Source organism: Schistocerca gregaria, chromosome 4, assembly GCF_023897955.1.
Source record: "Schistocerca gregaria isolate iqSchGreg1 chromosome 4, iqSchGreg1.2, whole genome shotgun sequence".
NCBI lineage: Eukaryota > Metazoa > Arthropoda > Insecta > Orthoptera > Acrididae > Schistocerca > Schistocerca gregaria.
The window spans coordinates 313,734,065-313,752,522 of record NC_064923.1 but is presented as its reverse complement, the minus strand read 5'-3'; the positions used below and the strand labels follow the sequence as shown (position 1 = coordinate 313,752,522).

The window sequence follows — 18,458 nt, the reverse complement described above, 5'->3', positions numbered from 1 at the left end:
AGAGAGTATTTCAGTCAACATTGTCAAAATCTATCTCTAAGTCTACAAATGCTAGAAACGTAGGTTTGCCTTTTCTTAATCTTTCTTCTAAGATAAGTCGAAAGGTCAGTATTGCCTCACATGTTCCAACATTTCTACGGAATACAAACTGATCCTCCCTGAGATCCGCATCCACCAGTTTTTCCATTCGTCTGTAAAGAATTCGCGTTAGTATTTTGCAGCTGTGACTTATTAAACTGATAGTTCGGTAATTTTCACATCTGTCTGCACCTGCTTTCTTTGGGATTGGAATTATTATATTCTTCTTGAAGTCTGAGGGTATTTCGCCTGTCTCATACATCTTGCTCACCAGCTGGTAGAGTTTTGTCATGACTGGCTCTCTCAAGGCCGTCAGTAGTTCTAATGGAATGTTGTCTACTCCGGGGCCTTGTTTCGACTCAGGGCTTTCAGTGCTCTGTCAAACTCTTCATGCAGTAACTTATCTCCCATTTCGTTTTCATCTACATCCTCTTCCATTTCCATAATATTGTCCTCAAGTACATCGCCCTTGTATAAACCTTCTACATACACCTTACACCTTTCTGCCTTCCCTTCTTTGCTTAGAACTGGGTTGCGATCTGAGCTCTTGATATTCATACACGTGGTTCTCTTCTCTCCAAAGGTCTCTTTAATTTTCTTCATCATCTGTAGAGCTAGTTGGCATATAAACTTGTACTGCTGTAGTAGGCATGGCTTTGTGTCTATCTTGGCCACAATAATGCATTCACTATGCTGTTTGTAGTAGCTTACCCGCACTCCTATTTTTTTATTGATTATTAAACCTACTCCTGCATTACCCCTATTTGATTTTGTATTTATAACCCTGTATTCACCTGACCAAAAGTCTTGTTCCTCCTGCCACCGAACTTCACTAATTCCTGCTATATCTAACTTTAACCTACCCATTTCCCTTTTTAAATTTTCTAACCTACCTGCCCGATTAAGGGAGCTGATATTCCACACTCCGATCCGTAGAATGCCAGTTTTCTTTCTCCTGATAACGACGTCCTCTTGGGTAGTCCCCGCCCAGAGATCCGAATGGGGGACTATTTTACCTCCGGAATGTTTTACCCAAGAGGACGCCATCATCATTTAATCATATAGTAAAGCTGCATGTCCTCGGGAAAAATTACGGCTGCAGTTTCCCCTTGCTTTTAGCCGTTCGCAGTACCAGCACAGCAAGGCCATTTTGGTTAATGTTGCAAGGCCAGATCAGTCAATCATCCAGACTGTTGCCCCTGCAACTACTGAAAAGGCTGCTGCCCCTCTTCAGGAACCACATGTTTGTCTGGCCTCTCAACAGATACCCCTCCGTTGTGGTTGCACCTACAGTACGGCCATCTGTATCGCTGCGGCACGCAAGCCTCCCCGCCAACGGCAAGGTCCATGGTTCATATAGTTATGAAATGTGTATTTGTAATGGTTTTTATTTCTGAGAATGATCATTTATAGATATCTTCTTGTGATTTTTTTATTTTATCTTCAAAGATACTATACAAAAAAGTATTTTTTATGTTATTTCAATCATATCATTTGTGAGGACAAGCTCTCAGTCAATAACATGAATACCTCTCAAATTAATTTATCACTTCCTTTTTTTATTTTTTAGAATTGTCACCTTGCAACTTCGTGGATGTTATCTATGGAAAAAATCATCATTGGTTTCTCAGAGAATCCAGAACAAGTTAATCCTGATTTCCGCTTATTTCTCAGCTCAATGCCGTCAAAATCTTTTCCTGTATCTGTTCTGCAGAACTCTGTAAAGGTTACAAATGAACCACCAAAAGGTCTTCGTGCAAATATAAAAAGGGCATTCCTTGAACTTACAGAGGATTTCTTTGAAGATCACCGTAAGTTTAAATAACATTTCTACTTGTATTAGTAATAATTCAGTAGTTGATACAGTTTTATTGCAAAATATTAAGATAGTTTACATTTGCATTGCTGTGTGAATTGTAATGAGAAAAAATATATGACAAACTATTGTCACTTTTTCAGCACTTGGTCCAGACTGGAGAAAAATGATATTTGGCATTTGTTTCTTCCATGGAGTAATTCAAGAACGTAAGAAGTTTGGTCCGCTTGGCTGGAATATTACATATGAATTCAATGACAGTGACAGAGAGTGTGCATTAAATACAATGAAGATGTTCTGTGCTGAAAACTCAATTCCTTGGGATGCTCTTGAATATATAACTGGTAACAAAAATATTTTTCATTGTAGTGCAGACAAAATTTTTTCTTTTTCCTCTCATGTTTTCTGAAGTGATTCATTGATGGCATGCTCTTAGGCATACAGCAGTGTTATTGATTTCTTGTTATAGTCAATATTTCAACTGATCAAAATATTGTACATAAAACAGAACCAACAACCAACCTCTATGCACAAAAGTACTGTCTTTTTTAATATAAGCACTGTGTATGAATCTTTAAAACCACCGTTAATTGCCATTGCCTTTTTTTCTGACTCCAAAATACTATTTGAGTTTTGCACAATCTAACTGAAGCACCTATGTGAAATGAAATTACTATCTGTATTGCATTAGGGGAAATAACATACGGAGGCCGTGTTACTGATTCATGGGACCTGAGATGTCTCAAAACAATACTGAAAGGATTTTTCTCACCAAAAATTTTAAAGTCAGGTATGATTCATTACATTCTCCCTTTTGTTTCTCTTTACGATATTGTTATCATTTACTGTAGTTGTATGTATTACTACATAATTACTCTTTTTTTTGCTATTTTCATATTCTTGGTATAAACAAAACCAGTAGCTTTATTTAGAAATAAATGTTACATTTCAAGCTATAAAAAGCACAAAAGACTTACTGGAAAACAGAGAGATTAAATATCAGTTTGTATATCAGGACAAAAAAGCTAATAATTACAACAAACTCATTATCACAGGTGGAGAGAGATGTCTCCTACAAGTTTCTCTATTTTATGCATGCTTTCTCTCTTCACTTTATCTCTCTTGTTTGTTTCCATTTCCAGTAAAAGGAGTGCTGTATATGATGGATTAAAATTTAAAGTTTATCTTCAGTCTTTGTGATGGTTAAGAATCATTAATTCCAGAATTTATATTTTTGGCTTTTTTGTTTTAAAATTGAGTTCTTTGATTCTACAGGATATATTTATTCTGCATCTGGTGTCTACTATTGCCCTGAATCTGAAGATTTTTCGACATTGGAGCAGTACAGAAACTTTATAGACCAACTTCCAATTATAGAGGAACCAGAGATTTTTGGAATGCACGAAAATGCAAATATAGCTTTTCAGGTAAATGCACAAGACTTTGCACTCTTAAATTCAATGAATAAAGTGGAAAAAGGAAAGGAAAGATAAAATTATCAATAAAAGCAAAAATAATTTGCCTTTACATATGTTTGCTTGTGTTTGTATATGTGAAGATGGATGTGTGTGTGTGTGTGTGTGTGTGTGTGTGTGTGTGTGTGTGTGTGTGTGTTTGTGTGTGTGTGTGTGTGTGCGAGCAAAAATTTTACACCAAAGGAAAAATGAGCGTTGCACTACACTATTTGAATGCTGAAATAACCTTTACTTGTGAATATACAGTGAAATTTTGTTAACACAATAATTTGAAGTTTATAGTAGATTATAAAGAGAAAACACAAATGTCCAGCATCTGTCCTAGAGTGCTTTCTATAAACTTTTTATTTGGCTAATGTGGAAAAGGATTTTCATCCTACTGATACCAAACTTTTCTTCTTCTTCAATTGGACAGATTTTTCCTTAAGAATCTGATGACCTTTGTGGTAAACATTCATTGATCATGTCTTAGGTGGAACAGCTGTTGAACTTTGCAAACTGCATCGAGCCATGACTTTTCTTACATAAAGCACTTGTCTTTTCAGTTTCATTGGAAATAACATTCTACAAACCTTTTTCTTTATTTTAAGGACTGAAGTGTTCCTCACATTTTTAGCTTACATTGGCTAAGATACAGGTTGGTGAATCAACATTCAGGAGATTCAAATTATTGAATAGAGATAGAATGTACAGTCTGCATGATGACTTTTCTGAGATCATTTAACCTGCAGAATCAGGATTTTTCCTCTTGATCAGCTGATCATGCAGTGGTAATGAAGCTCGTATGCCACTTTTGTTTTCATTCTATTGCTGCCTTGTACATCAGCAGTAGCTCACAATGTATACTTCCAAATATTGTGAAATGTTCAAAAACTCAGTTTCACAGCAGAAGTTATTTCAAAATTAATTATATTTTAAATACACAGCATAGATATATTGTTCTATATTTGTGTAATAATCTGGCACATGTCTGTTTAATGCTCTGGAGAACTTCACATAACAGAATATAAGCAGCAAATTGAAGACTAAAAATGAGCTTCCCTTGAGACATGGTTTTGAAATGAAATATTTGCATAGGGTGTCAAAGGAGACAATAAAGGCAAAGATTCAAGTGCCTTGCAGTGGCTGAGAATTTAAATAATAATATCATGTAATCTGCATTGAACTCACTGAAACAGTAGTCTATTGTTTAAATAAATTTAATGATTTAATAGTCAGTGAGAATATTTAAGAATTAACTTATTAGCATACAAATATCTGTTTTAACTGCTGCATCAGACAAGAAGACATTGATAAGTACATGGCAGCTGCAGCATAAGTAAGGATTAACGTTGCACCCATAGCATTAATATGATCAATAGGAATCATTTGATGGAAAGTAGGTTACAATCAAGAGTGTTCCTTCAGATTTATGAAGGTTCTAATCCACTCTGCTATGTTGGATAATGAATATACTATTTTTTTCAAACTTCACAAATATCTTATATAATTTAGTTTGTGGTCAGCTGCCTAAAATCTTGAGATAAAGTAAGAGGACAAATTAGAGTGGAATTGTCTTATTGAATTGGTGGTTCCTGTTTGCAAAAAGGATTACAGGCTTCTGATTAACTACATACCTATTCAAGGTTGCCAAAATTTTCCCCAAGTGAAATTCCCTGATATTTCCCTGATTTCCACACAAGTTTTAGCAGTTTTTCCTGACAAATTTTGAGATCTCAAGGGTATGTAAAGACATAAATTGACCAGAAATGTAAGGACTTTTGTGTTCTCCCCTTTGTGAGCAAAAATCTTAAGTACTAACATCAACACCTTTTGTAATGAACTGTTTTAGATGGACAAAGCAAGACAAATGGTATGTGTGTTTCATTAAGATCACTGTCATTATTTCAATAAAACAAAACACATTTGGTGACAGAAATACATAGTCCTTGGGAGTCATAAGACAGATTTAAAATATGTTCACTGATTTCAGAAATAACCCCAGAAAAAGTAGGCCTCAACAAGAGTAAGTATGTCTGCATTAGTTCTTGGAGTGAGATCATTACAAGGCTTCAATATAGCTCTTCCATAAAGCCAAGGGTTTTCATGGGTTGTTGTTTGTATTTGATCACCATAAATGGAAGAAATGATGCCTTGAAGTGGAAGTAATGTGGGCACAAATTGCCAGGCTTAATGCTTCCGCCTCCTTCTTCTAGATATGCTCCCTTTACAATTTTTAACAATGGTTACACTCCTGTGTATTTGCATTGTCACCAATTTGCAGCCACACGTTCACTGCTAGATGCATCTGTGTGATGTGCCACCACAGACTTGAGCTCTTCACACATGCTCTCATCTCATCCACCCTTGTTCCCTGAGGTACAACTGGTAAGATCTGCCAAAAACCGTCATAAAAATGGATTTTAACACCACCAATGGGTTGATCTTTTTGTCAAATATCTCTAAGCATTATACCAAATGCTTCTATTGCTTTGCGATTTGCCACGGTGCACGCATCCCATATTATTAACGAGCAACCACATAGAACCTTGGCTTTGTTCCTAGAGAAGTCACATATTGTGTGTTCATCGATATCAAAATGTGTCAGGATTTTAAACATTGTATGAGCAGTTTTACCACTGGGTAATGAAGTGGCTACTATTCCCAATGAAGCCACAGAAACAACTATTTTTCTTGGGCTCCTAATTATGCCAACATGATTTTAGTGAGGACCATCAGGTGCATCTAAAAACAGAATTTCTCCCTAATTATTGTTGACACTCTAAAAACGCCTTCCAGTACTGTGCACTGTTATATTTTGGATGCCATTTTGCAAAGTGTACACAAGTTCTGCTGGATTACAATAGCTTATTTCCATTGCATACTCTCTGTTGATGTGGTTAGCAAGCCATAATGAAGGAGGGGATTTCCTCCTAGAGACATAACCAAATATTGAATGGTTACCAGGTGTTGGTAAAGAGTAGTTACACCGACTTGTGGCGGTAACATATTAGAGCTTCTGGTGACAAACAGACCCGAACTATTTGAAACAGTTAACGCAGAACAGGGAATCAGCGATCATAAAGCGGTTACGGCATCAATGAGTTCAGCCGTAAATAGAAATACTAAAAAAGGTAGGAAGATTTTTCTGTTTAGCAAAAGTGACAAAAAGCAGATTACAGAGTACCTGATGGCTCAACACAAAAGTTTTGTCTCAAGTACAGATAGTGTTGAGGATCAGTGGACAAAGTTCAAAACCATCGTACAATATGCGTTAGATGAGTATGTGCCAAGCAAGATCGTAAGAGTTGGAAAAGAGCCACCGTGGTACAACAACAGAGTTAGAAAACTGCTGCGGTAGCAAAGGGAACTTCACAGCAAACATAAACATAGCCAAAGCCTTGCAGACAAACAAAAATTACGCAAAGCGAAATGTAGTGTGAGGAGGGCTATGCGAGAGGCGTTCAGTGAATTCTAAAGTAAAGTTCTGTGTACTGACTTGGCAGAAAATCCTAAGAAATTTTGGTCTTATGTCAAAGCGGTAGGTGGATCAAAACAAAATGTCCAGACACTATGTGACCAAAATGGTACTGAAACAGAGGATGACAGACTAAAGGCCAAAATACTAAATGTCTTTTTCCAAAGCTGTTTCACACAGGAAGACTGCACTGTAGTTTCTTCTCTAGATTGTCGCACAGATGACAAAATGGTAGATATCGAAATAGACGACAGAGGGATAGAGAAACAATTAAAATCGCTCAAAAGAGGAAAGGTCGCTGGACCTGATGGGATACCAGTTCGATTTTACACAGAGTATGCGAAGGAACTTGCCCCCCTTCTTGCAGTGGTGTACCGTAGGTCTCTAGAAGAGCGTAGCATTCCAAAGGATTGGAAAAGGGCACAGGTCATCCTCATTTTCAAGCAGGGATGTCGAACAGATGTGCAGAACTATAGACCTATATCTCTAACGTTGATCAGTTGTAGTATTTTGGAACACGTATTATGTTAGAGTATAATGACTTTTCTGGAGACTAGAAATCTACTCTGTAGGAATCAGCATGGGTTTTGAAAAAGACGGTCATGTGAAACCCAGCTCACACTATTCGTCCATGAGACTCAGAGGGTCATAGACATGGGTTCACAGGTAGATGCTGTGCTTCTTGACTTCCACATTTGTTTCTTGACACCACATTTGTTTAATAAACAAAGTAAGAGTATATGGACTATCAGACCAATTGTTTGATTGGATTGAGGAGTTCCTAGATAACAGCATGTCATTCTCAATGGAGAGAAATGTTCCGAAGTAAGAGTGATTTCAGGTGTGCCGCAGGGGAGTGTCATAGGACCGTTGCTATTCACAATATACATAAATGACCTGGTGGATGACATCGGAAGTTCACTGAGGCTTTTTGCAGATGAAGCTGTGGTGTATCGAGAAAATTGTATTGAAATGCAGGAGGATCTGCAGCAAATTGACGCATGGTGCAGCAAATGGCAATTGAATTTCAATGTAGACAAGTGTAATGTGCTGTGAATACATAGAAAGATAGATCCCATATCATTTAGCTACAAAATAGCTGGTCAGCAACTGGTAATGAGGATCACCCTGTGGCTAAACATGCCTTGGTGCATGGCCAGCACATCTTGGCACAGTGTTACACCGTCCGGGTTATCTGGATACTTCCCACTGACACCAACCTATCAGAACTCCAGAGATAAGAACTTGCCCTTCAATATATTCTCTCTTCCCAGTACCCACCAGGCCTCAACCTCATCTAATTTCAAGTTGCTGCCCCTTGTACATCACGTATCATTCAACAACATCTTTGCCTCTGTACTTTCGCCTTGACTGACATCTCTGCCCAACCTCTTTGCATTTACATATGTCTGCCTGTGTCTGTATGTGTGCGGATGGATATGTGTGTGTGTGTGTGTGTGTGTGTGTGTGTGTGTGTGTGTGTGTGTGTGTGTGTGTACCTGTCCTTTTTCCCTCTAAGGTAAGTCTTTCAATTCCCGGGATTGGAATGACTCCTTATCCCCTCCTTTACAACCCACATCCTTTCGTCTTTCCTTCTCTTTCCCTCTTTCCTAATGAAGCAACCTTGGGTTGCGAAAGCTTGAAATTTGTGTGTGTGTTTGTGTGTTTTTTATTGTGCCCATCTACCAGCGTTTTCCTGTTTGGTAAGCCACAGCATCTTTGTTTTTATACTCAGATGGTAATAAGTACTTGTCAGCAACATCACTTTGTTCTAAATGTTTTCCAGAATTAACAGTTTAACATCTTAGTTATCACAAACATGTAATATCACAGACTCCTCATAAATGGTCAGTAGTCAGTTTACTTTTTCATATTGCCATCAGACTCGCAGTAAATGAAGACACGAAGGAACAAGTTAGAATTATTTTAAAATGAACAAGTATTTGATCAGTTTTATATTTTATTAATTAGTGTTAGGAATGTCATAAATCTAATTATCCTGAGGAACAAACAGTATACAGATCATTTAAATATAAAAATAAGATATTAGTGTGGATTACATTAACTTCAACTGATAAATCTTTTTCGGAATTATTGTACATATACTTCTGCTTATTTTCTTAAGACAACACAAATATATATGAATGTTGCTTATTTCCTTACCACTGTTGTCAGTACAGAAACTGTAATTTTCATAAAAAAGAAACTTATTATACTTTTTTTATACTTCATTTCCTCATCAATGTAAATCTGTGATACATTTATATCCTCTCTCTGATACCATATCTTTTCTTCTTTCTTGGGCCATTTCCAATATGTTGATCCACACATTGTCATGGCACTTACTTCAAAGTCTTCTATTTTCTGTCAGTAACAATCCTTGGAAAATATTCGTCTTCATAAAATACAATTACACAGGTTTTATTTACTATTACATCTTCAAGATCGCAATCAGAGGCTGAATCATCAGATCGCTGAAGTAAATCTCCAAACTCTCATCTGAATCATGCAGAGAGATCATATTTTCATCAGTTGAAGTGTCTTCCTCATGTTTCTTTGCTTTCCTGGCAACATGTTTTTTCCTCAACTGCATCCAGTTTTTGCTTCTGTTTCAATGCCTTTACATTTTTCTTCTTTTTAAATGTTTCTTCTTCATCTTCCTTGATTTTTCTTAAGGCACATGAGGCCTGACATAACTGCATAAGGAAGTTTGCCTGTATTTATTTCATTTTTCCCTGTTTACCATCAATTGCTGGCCAATGAAGATGGCCCTCCCAGATTTCCTCAAGGGTTTGATTACCTTCCTGAGATGAGCTTGCTTTTCGGGATTTAGAGTTCTTATCCTGAGAACCATTCAAAAAGATTACATTCAAAAAGAGTGTATTAGGTTGAAAACATGTGGCTGAGGTGTATCTTTCTAAAACCATTTCTTCTGTTTGAATATATAAAGGAATAAGTCTTTTCTGGTGTTCACAAGCAGTTGCTTGCAATGTCCTGAGTTCAGCAAATCTTTCTAATTTGGTTTCCAGTGGGCCTTTTGAGTGAATTAATTGTTCATCTGAAATAGTGCTTTGTTTTTTCTGTCTTGGGCCTACTTTGATTGTATACCTTTCCCATGTGGTAAACAAAACTGGCTCTTTAATCTCAGTGGTTCTTGATTAATAAAATAAAGCTGTTTTGAAAAATTCAATTGTATCTGTAGGTATTTCAGATTCCATGAGCTTTAGAAATGCATGATTCTCTTCCTACAATATAGCTTTCCTTCGCACAACAAGTTCTTCATTACTTTCTGATTACAAGTCTGCATCCAGTTGTTGCAATATACTTCTTCAACACTGAAAGGAAAGATTCCACATTTTTAAAAGCTATTTGTGTCTTTTACTCATCTACGACACATCCAAAAGCTTCCTTGAAGAGATGCTTTTGTTTCCAGCATCTTGCAGTATTCTTCCATGATGGTTTTGAAGGAGATATCTAGGTGGTAAGGTAATGACTACAGTTTTATCTTCTAATCATGAATATTTTTATTACACGACAAACATACAGATCGAAGGCTAGGCGGGAACTGAGGTCTTGGAACTATACAAAAACAAAGATCAACTCGAAGACATAATACACATATGATGTTTTGGCCTATCGATCCGTGCATCGACGCCACATAGCTGCCCCCCCCCCCCCCCCCCTGCAGTTTGGAGTATGTACCCAAAGGTGGGGGGGTTGGCGAGAGTTTAAGTGGGTTACAGTGAGTTCCTCTGTGTCTAACAGCACGGGCCATGTGGGAGGAGAGCGTGGAGCAAATCCTGCAATGCTGATGCTGAAGTCTTGAAGCGATGTTGGAGATTGTAGTCATCGGCTGGTGAGGGAACGCAGGTGTGGAAGAGTGTTGTCGGCAGGGAACCTAATGATCACCTTTCCACTTGGCCTAACATAAGCAAGTAGGAGGCCACACGTAGCACTTCAAGAGATTTTGAAACGCTTCACTACATGTTGTGACACACCACCTAACGAGTCATATGAATCATCACACGCAAGCAGCATTAATGCGGTATCACCACTAACAATGGCAGATAAACCAGAAGTGTCATTAGGATGAACATGGGTAGAGAGCTCGTAAGTTGCACCTGCTAACGGAGAGGTACGCTGAGCTGGTGGGGTGGGGAAACTGTAGCAGGGTGAGGGCAGTTTGCTGCGAGTAGAGGGCTAAGTGTCAGACGATGAGGTCTGTGTGGGCGTGGCAGGATCCTGCGGGCTGCACTCGTTAGAAGAGCGGTGCGGTGTGCTGTTGCACGAAGATGGAACTGTTATATTAGAGCCCTGGGAGCTGGGGCCTCTGCTATGGCAATCAAGAAGTGGAAAACCCCGGAATGAGTGTGGGCTCGTTGACGGGGCTGGTGTAGGCTTGAGTTTACTCGAATCATGAGCAGAGGAAGAAGGCCAGAGGGTGGCCAGAGAGCGTGGTCTCTTCAACAGTGGGTGAGGTAGGGGACAACTCGGTGCAATCAGGTTTAACCCTGTTGAGGGAGACAGTTGTTACTGAGCCCTTAATTACAATGTCCATTGTGTTACTGGTTCATTTGACAACTCTGTTTGTTTGACAACTCTGTACGGCTCTGTTTAAGGAGGCTGTAGTGGGGCTTTTACAGTGTCGTCGCGAAGGAACAAAAATTCGCACATCTCGAGTGCCTTGAGAACATATGTGTGCGGTGGAATATGGCTGCAAGGGGGCGGGGGTTGAAGCTTGTTACAGTGTAACCTCACCCGTTCTACCATGGACGGCAGTTCGGACGGTTTGGCGACTGGAGTATGAGCAACAAGTTCACTTGGCAGTGTAAGGGACTGGCCATAGACGAACTTGGCCACTGAGCCTTTAAGGTCTTCCTTGAAAGTGATCCGCAAACAGAGTAACACGAATGGCAGGGCTTCCATCCAAAGGAGGCCACGGCAACGTAGGGCTGTCTTAAGCATCCTATGCCAATGTTCCACGAGGGCATTGCTTTGGGGTTGGTATGCTGTTGAATGATATTTCTTGACGCCGCACAGCCTACATAGTTCAGAAAACAAGGCATACTCAAATTGACGGCCTTGGTCGGTCGTCAAGTAAACAGGGCAGCCAAAGCATGAAATCCAAGTGTCTGTGAAGGATCGTGCCACTGATTTGGATGTAATATTGGGTAGCGGGGCAGCTTCCACCCAACGAGAGGTTCTGCCTATAATAAATAGCACATATCTGTAACCCTCGGAGGGGGTGAGGGAGCCTACAAAGTCAATGTGAACATGCTGGAAGCGACTAGGAGGAGTGGTGAAGCTGCCTAGTGGGAGCGATGTGTGCTGCGAAACTTTATTTTGTTGGCACGGGCCCAGGCTTGGCAGTCGCGACGCATGTTGTGCCAGACGAAGTGCTGTGAAATAAGTCTGGTAGAGGCTCTCACACCTAGATGAACTAGGTTGTGTAATTTGTCGAACACTTGTCTCTGTAGAGGTTTGTGTATGGAGGTATGACACCGGGAAAGGTGGATCAGACAGGTTTGAGTGATGAGCTGTGGTCAGAAATAATGTTCATAGTGTCCATGTCGGCAAACTGCAGCTGAGCCAAGTTAGAGAGGTCTATCAGAGTTGTGAGAGCCCCGACACGAGACAAAAAATCTGCGACCACATTATCTGCACCCTTGATGTATCGTATGTCAGAGGTAAGTTGCAATATAAAGTCCAAATGACAAAATGACAGAAGCGTCTAGGTGGAGGGTCAGTCGGGGGGTTCTTTACAGCAGCAACCAAAGGTTTATAGTCAGTTAAAATGTAGAAGTACCTACCCTCAACCTCGGTGCGAAAGTGTTTCACAGCCTCGTAAACAGCCAAGAGCTCCCTATCGAAGGCTGAGTACTTTTTTTTAGTGCCGTTGAGCTTCTTAGAAAAGAACTGCAAAGGAGAGGTAGTATCTCCGACGATTTGGCTGAGGACAGCACCTACTGCGGTATCACTGGCATCCACAGTAATAAAAAATGTAGTGTCCAGATGCGGGTGGGCAACAGTCACTGTGTTTGCTAGTAGCTGCTGCAGTTTCTCAAAAGCTTGTTCCATGACAGGGGACCGGGCAGATACCAGTCGTATTTTTGCCAGCAAGGCCGTCTGTTAAGGGATCCTGAACCTTGACTGTGGCAGGCATCTGCTTCGTATAATAGTTCTGATGAACCTGCATTGCTCCTTAAATGAGTGAGGGCATAGCAAACCACAACAGGTTTTATTTTATCCTCGGGAGGAGTGAGGCCCTTCGCTGACATGATGTAACCTAAGAATCTTACCGAAGTCTGGTGCAACTGGACCTTCTTCTTATTCAGTTCAACACTAGCAATGGTAAGAGTGTCTTTAACAATCTGCAAATGTTCCTTGTTCTTTTGAAAAGTAGGACTGAAAATAAGAATGTCGTCCAAGTAAACGAAACAAAAATCCAGATGAAACAACATCTTGTTTATGAATCTCTGCCAAGTTTGTGCAGCTTTGCAGAGGCCAAGGGCATGAACCGGTATTGAAAAAGGCAGAAAGGTGTTGTAACAGCTGTCTTTTCGATATCCTCTGGTGCCATCAGCATTTGATGATAGGCCCTCCTACAGTCTACTACCGAGAAATATTTGGTGCCTACAAGAGCATGGTTAAAATCCATGACGTTAGGAACTGGGTACTTGTCGTCGCCAACCATGAGCCAGGTGCCATCGCTTTCTGTGACGAAGTGGATAGGCAAGGCCCAGCATCCAGCCGATGGTTCAATGACACCGGATGTTAAGAGATAGTCTATTTATTCGCGAGCTACTTTCATGAGTTCTGGCTTGAAACGGGGTGGTTGCCAAGAGATGGTGGTCCATCTTGCAAGCGAAGTTTGTGGGCAGTGCCGTCTGTAACCACGGGAATGCGCGACACGGTAGACGAGGCAACTGTCTGTGGTATAGTGTGCACGGCACCTGCTAGGCTGGGCTGTGGCACGGATGGCGAAAGTTTGTTAAGTGCCAACTGTTGGGTAGCTGGGAGTGACAAACAAGTGAGCTATGCGAAACAAGGTTGGTACACTGTTTATTAGTAACCGAAGGTGCCGCTGTCGAGCTTGGTGGCAGTAGCGGGCCTGAATGAACAGCTGATGGCAGTAAATCAAAAACATTAACCTGCGCCTGGGAAGTTAGCTGCCCAAGTGAAGAGGGGGATGAATGTGCGCTCGAATTAACACAGTTAGAGCTGGCGGGAGCGCGGACACTATACAGTTTATGTGGCATCGACATTGTACAGTTTTTATGGCACATGGTCACAAATGCACTCGGGTGCAAGAACACTGTAGTGGCACTGAATAACCTTGTGTGTTGCTGAGGCATCGTCTACTGCAAGCTGCTGCCGTGCCAAAGATAACTCGTTACTTAAGTCATTGAGACAACAGCGTAGCTCAACTTGTTCCAAGCGCAGTCGTGTAGACTCGACACATTCCGTGAGCCACTTATTGGCCCATGACAAGAGCTCAGAGGAGGGGTTATTACACTTCCTAGCCAGGTGGACCTGTTTAGCAGTACTATTGACACACGACAAAGCACACAGGATGTGTTCTTGCGTAAGGTGGCAGAAAACTGTATTCTTGACGAGGTCAGGCCACAGTTTGTGGTGTCACAGAAAGTCGATACCCAAAATTGGATCGTCAACATCAGCCACCAGGAAGGACCACTTCAGGTTGCACTCAGGCGAGAGGGACACTGCATATGAAGTAGAACCTAAGCACAACAAACTAAATGAGTTTACAGCATGTAGGACAGTTTTGTGTAGTCGGATCTTTTCGGTAGCAAGACGAGATGGAAGTAGGGAAACATCTGTGCTCATGTCGATGAGAAAGTTTGTGCCAGAGTTAAAGTCGCGGACGTAGACTCGTCCATTCGAAGCATTAGTGTTGGACACCGAATGGAGTGTGGGACGGCACCTCCACCTGTTGTTTATGTTGCAGGAGGTGGCGCCGCTGCCTACCTGTGGTTGAAGTTTGGGTAGGGAACATAGTGGTTTACAATTGCGTGCTTGTTCCCCAAATTTTGCATGGAAGTAACAGTATTTATGGGTGGATGTCTGCTCCTGCGAGTGGTCAGATGGCAGCGGCCCAGAACCTTCCGCGGAGCCAGATGTGCTGTTGTTATGCAGACGTGAAGGTGTCGGCAGTGTGACAAGCTTGACAGACTTAGGTTTAGTGGGGCATCCATGTTGGGGCCCTGGCTGTGGTTGGAAACTGGCTTAGCTGCCGGACTGCTGGACAAAATTTTCACATAGTAGAGCAGAGTAAGCTCGTTCGGCAGCACGCAAGCGTTCGCTATTTGATCTATCTTCGTAGGCAGAGAAGGCCGTTTGGACAGACAGAGGCAGCTTTTCTGTCCAAATCTCGGTAAGCGTGGCATCTGGCATGTCGCATTCACTGACGAGAAGTTGTAGGCATCACCACAGCTGGGACAGAGACCTGTCGCCAAGGTGTTCTTCATAGATGAGCTGTCGAACGTTTTCTCCTCTTGTCTTGGAGACACATTCCAGTATTGCTTGTTTAGCTGTAGCATACTTCTCGTTCAGAGGAGGTGACTTAACCAGGTCATAAATCAAGTCGACACGGTCGTGCAGGTGGTTCATGATGCATGTGAAACGGGCGTTGTCATCAAGTTCACAGACACTGAAAGTTTGCTCGATCAGGTTGAACCAGAATTCCAGGTGGGCAGGTTTGAATGCCGGAAGTTTTGGTAGATTCAACGAATTGGCGGTCAAAGAATGCGGGCAGCCGCTCGCGGACACAGGGGTAGGCAAGTCAAAGTTAACTCTGCATCGTGATGGTGGTAGAGGGGAAGCAGACGTGCAGGCTGTGTTCATCGTAGCTGGAAGGGAAGCGAAATCCTTTATCAGGAAGCCCATCATGGAGCGAAGCGAGACCGGTTGTTATGGAAGGTCAAAGTGGTCACGGCGGTTGCTTGACAGGCTATTATGCAATTGGTCCTCACATCTGCAGCAAAATTGCCCATCACAGAGTCACTGATGAGCTTGGTGGAACCTGACGTGCTCAAATTACTGCACTGATGAACACTCGGAGTAACAGGCTGGCGAATGTCGTGATGATTGTAGAGAGGAAGCAGACGTGCAGACTGTGTTCATTGTAGCTGGAGGGGAAGCGAAATCCGTTATCAGGAAGCCCGGCATGGAGCGGAGCGGGACCGGTTGTTGCAGTGGAAGGTCAAAGTGGTCAAGGCGGTTGCTCGACAGGCTATTATGCAATTGGTCCTCACATCTGCAGCAAAATTGTCCATCACAGAGTCACTGATGAGCTTGGTGGGACCTGACGTGCTCAAATTACTGCACTGATGAACACTCGGAGTAACAGGCTGGCGAATGTCCTTCACGTAGTGTACAACCGGTGTGGAGTGATACACACATGGAACTTGCACATTCAAAAAGGTGTCCTGTTGTGGCACATAATGAAAACTATGCTCCCCACTATTTACATTACTTGCATTACATTTTGGTATTAGTGTGTAGTGGTTTCTTGTACTGCTGTGCAGCAAAAACTGAAGCACTTCTGGGCTAACAAAGCCAGAGTCGGAGAACGCTGGCGTCATGTTCAAAACCACTGCACCTGACGAGGTCCGTGGGTTCTCGAGGCTATAGGACTGCAGAAATTCACATCGGGCACTGACTGCAGCTGGCGTGCTTGAATTTAGTTGCTGTTGCTGGTGAAAAGTGGGTGGCAGAGGCGTGCTGTAGACGGCCATTGTGTAGCGGACAAAGGTCCACGCAGAAGCCGGCGCGGTAGTCACTTTGTACTCGGTTCAATGGATTATTCGAACTTCGGGGTCACCACTGGAGGAGATATCTAGGTGGTAAAGTAATGACCATGGTTCTCTGTTCTAATCATCAATACTTTTATTACACGACAAACGTACAGGTCGAAGGCTAGACAGGAACCGAGGTACCGGAAGTATAGAAAAACAAAGATCAACTCGAAGACATAATACACATACGATGTTTTGGCCTGTCCATCCATGGATCAACGCCGCACTTTCAGTGGCTGGAAAACACCAACATCACAGAGCTGAGGACTTTTATTGCATTTAGTGGCCATCTAAAAAATATTTTTTTCCATGACATAATTTACTTAGTTCTAAGTTTAAATGAGATTTATGCTCATTTAAAAGGAACAAAACAGGAAAAGTGATATTTTTCCAGTAACCAGGGGGATAAAAACCAATTGACATCATACTCATAAAAGGTTGGTGTGACCATCCAGTCTGATTCAGTTTCCGACAAAGAACGTGTTGGAAGCAATAAGTTCAGAAATATGTTTTGGACTTGTTTCAAAGTAAGTATATTATTGTAAATAAAATAGAAAGAAACTTCCACATGGGAAAAATGTATTAAAAACAAAGATTCCAAGACTTACCAAGCAGAAAAGTGCCGGCAGACAGGCACAATGAACAAAACACACAAACACACACACAGAATTACTAGCTTTCGCAACCAATGGTTGCTTCTTCAGGAAAGAGGGAAGGAGAAGGAAAGACAAAAGGATGTGGGTTTTAAGGGAGAGCGTAAGGAGTCATTCCAATCCCGGGAGCGGAAAGACCTCCCTTAGGGGGAAAAAAGGACAGGTGTACACTCGCGCACACACACATATCCATCCGCACATACACAGACACAAGCAAAACCCACATCCTTTCGTCTTTCCTTCTCCTTCCCTCTTTTCTGGAGAAGCAACCATCGGTTGCGAAAGCTAGTAATTCTGTGTGTGTGTTTGTATGTTTTGTTCATTGTGCCTGTCTGCCGGCGCTTTTCCGCTTGGTAAGTCTTGGAATCTTTGTTTTTAATATAAGTATATTATTGGTTTTACAATTCTTCCTCTAGCAGAAAAATTAGCCAATACAGTGATGCATTCTTTCACTTTGCCAAAAGCAACAGTAAAAAAATTCTCGTAGTCTTTTGGGCCTAAGAGTCTACCAGTTTTTGGGCAACTTTCAACTCCTGTCTTGTCAGCATCAAATATTTGTTCAGCATCAAGAAGTATTCCTCGCAATTTTCTTCTTGAAGGTATTTTTCAAGTTCATCAAACCAGCCTTGTATGATGTCTTCAGTCAAACGAGCTTCCCCTTTCAATATGATTGCTGGATTAGAATGTGAAATAGCTGGATGTCTTTTAGGCAGTTGTTTCATATATTTCTCAGTCCTCGCCAGTTATTTGTAAAGGTATTTTTCCTTCCTGTATCCATCAGAAATTTGTGCACAGCATCTTTTAGTTCATCTGCAAGTATTTGAAAACCTATTTTTGCTTTTCCTAATATGCAATCTTTCAACAGCTGTTCTTCTTGTGTTGTCAGACACTGGATTTGTGGCACCATCTTCATTCCTTCAATGGTTTTGCTGCTTAGCTTTGTTGATAATATTGCTTTTGGAACATTATGCTCAGCTGATGCTTTATTTGAACTCAAACTTCTAGGTGGTCTTACTGCCTCTAGAGTATCACCTAATTGTTTTGCTGAGTATTTTAAAAAAATTCTCTCCAAGTTCAATTCTCCATCAGACATCTGCAAAAAAAGAAAACGGACTATCAGAGCAATCTGCAAGGAACAGATCCAGTGCACAGGAAAAATCC

General features: G+C 41.3%; 2 protein-coding genes across 4 annotated transcripts in view; one reads left to right on the top strand and one right to left on the bottom strand.

Moving 5' to 3' along the window:
• Nucleotides 1–18,458, top strand: part of LOC126365881 (dynein axonemal heavy chain 6) — a 1,020,408-nt gene that overhangs the window by 910,574 nt on the left and 91,376 nt on the right. Inside the window, exons 61-64 of the mRNA XM_050008578.1 lie at nucleotides 1,649–1,889; nucleotides 2,038–2,238; nucleotides 2,586–2,684; nucleotides 3,170–3,321. Coding sequence (XP_049864535.1) covers nucleotides 1,649–1,889; nucleotides 2,038–2,238; nucleotides 2,586–2,684; nucleotides 3,170–3,321 — 693 coding nt within the window. The remainder of the gene's footprint in view (nucleotides 1–1,648; nucleotides 1,890–2,037; nucleotides 2,239–2,585; nucleotides 2,685–3,169; nucleotides 3,322–18,458) is intronic.
• Nucleotides 17,655–18,458, bottom strand: part of LOC126365882 (uncharacterized) — a 92,749-nt gene continuing 91,945 nt past the window's right edge. For all 3 annotated transcript variants that reach the window (XM_050008579.1, XM_050008581.1, XM_050008582.1), the window contains one exon: nucleotides 17,655–18,390. In XM_050008579.1, coding sequence (XP_049864536.1) covers nucleotides 18,016–18,390 — 375 coding nt within the window. In that variant the 3' untranslated portion in view covers nucleotides 17,655–18,015. The remainder of the gene's footprint in view (nucleotides 18,391–18,458) is intronic.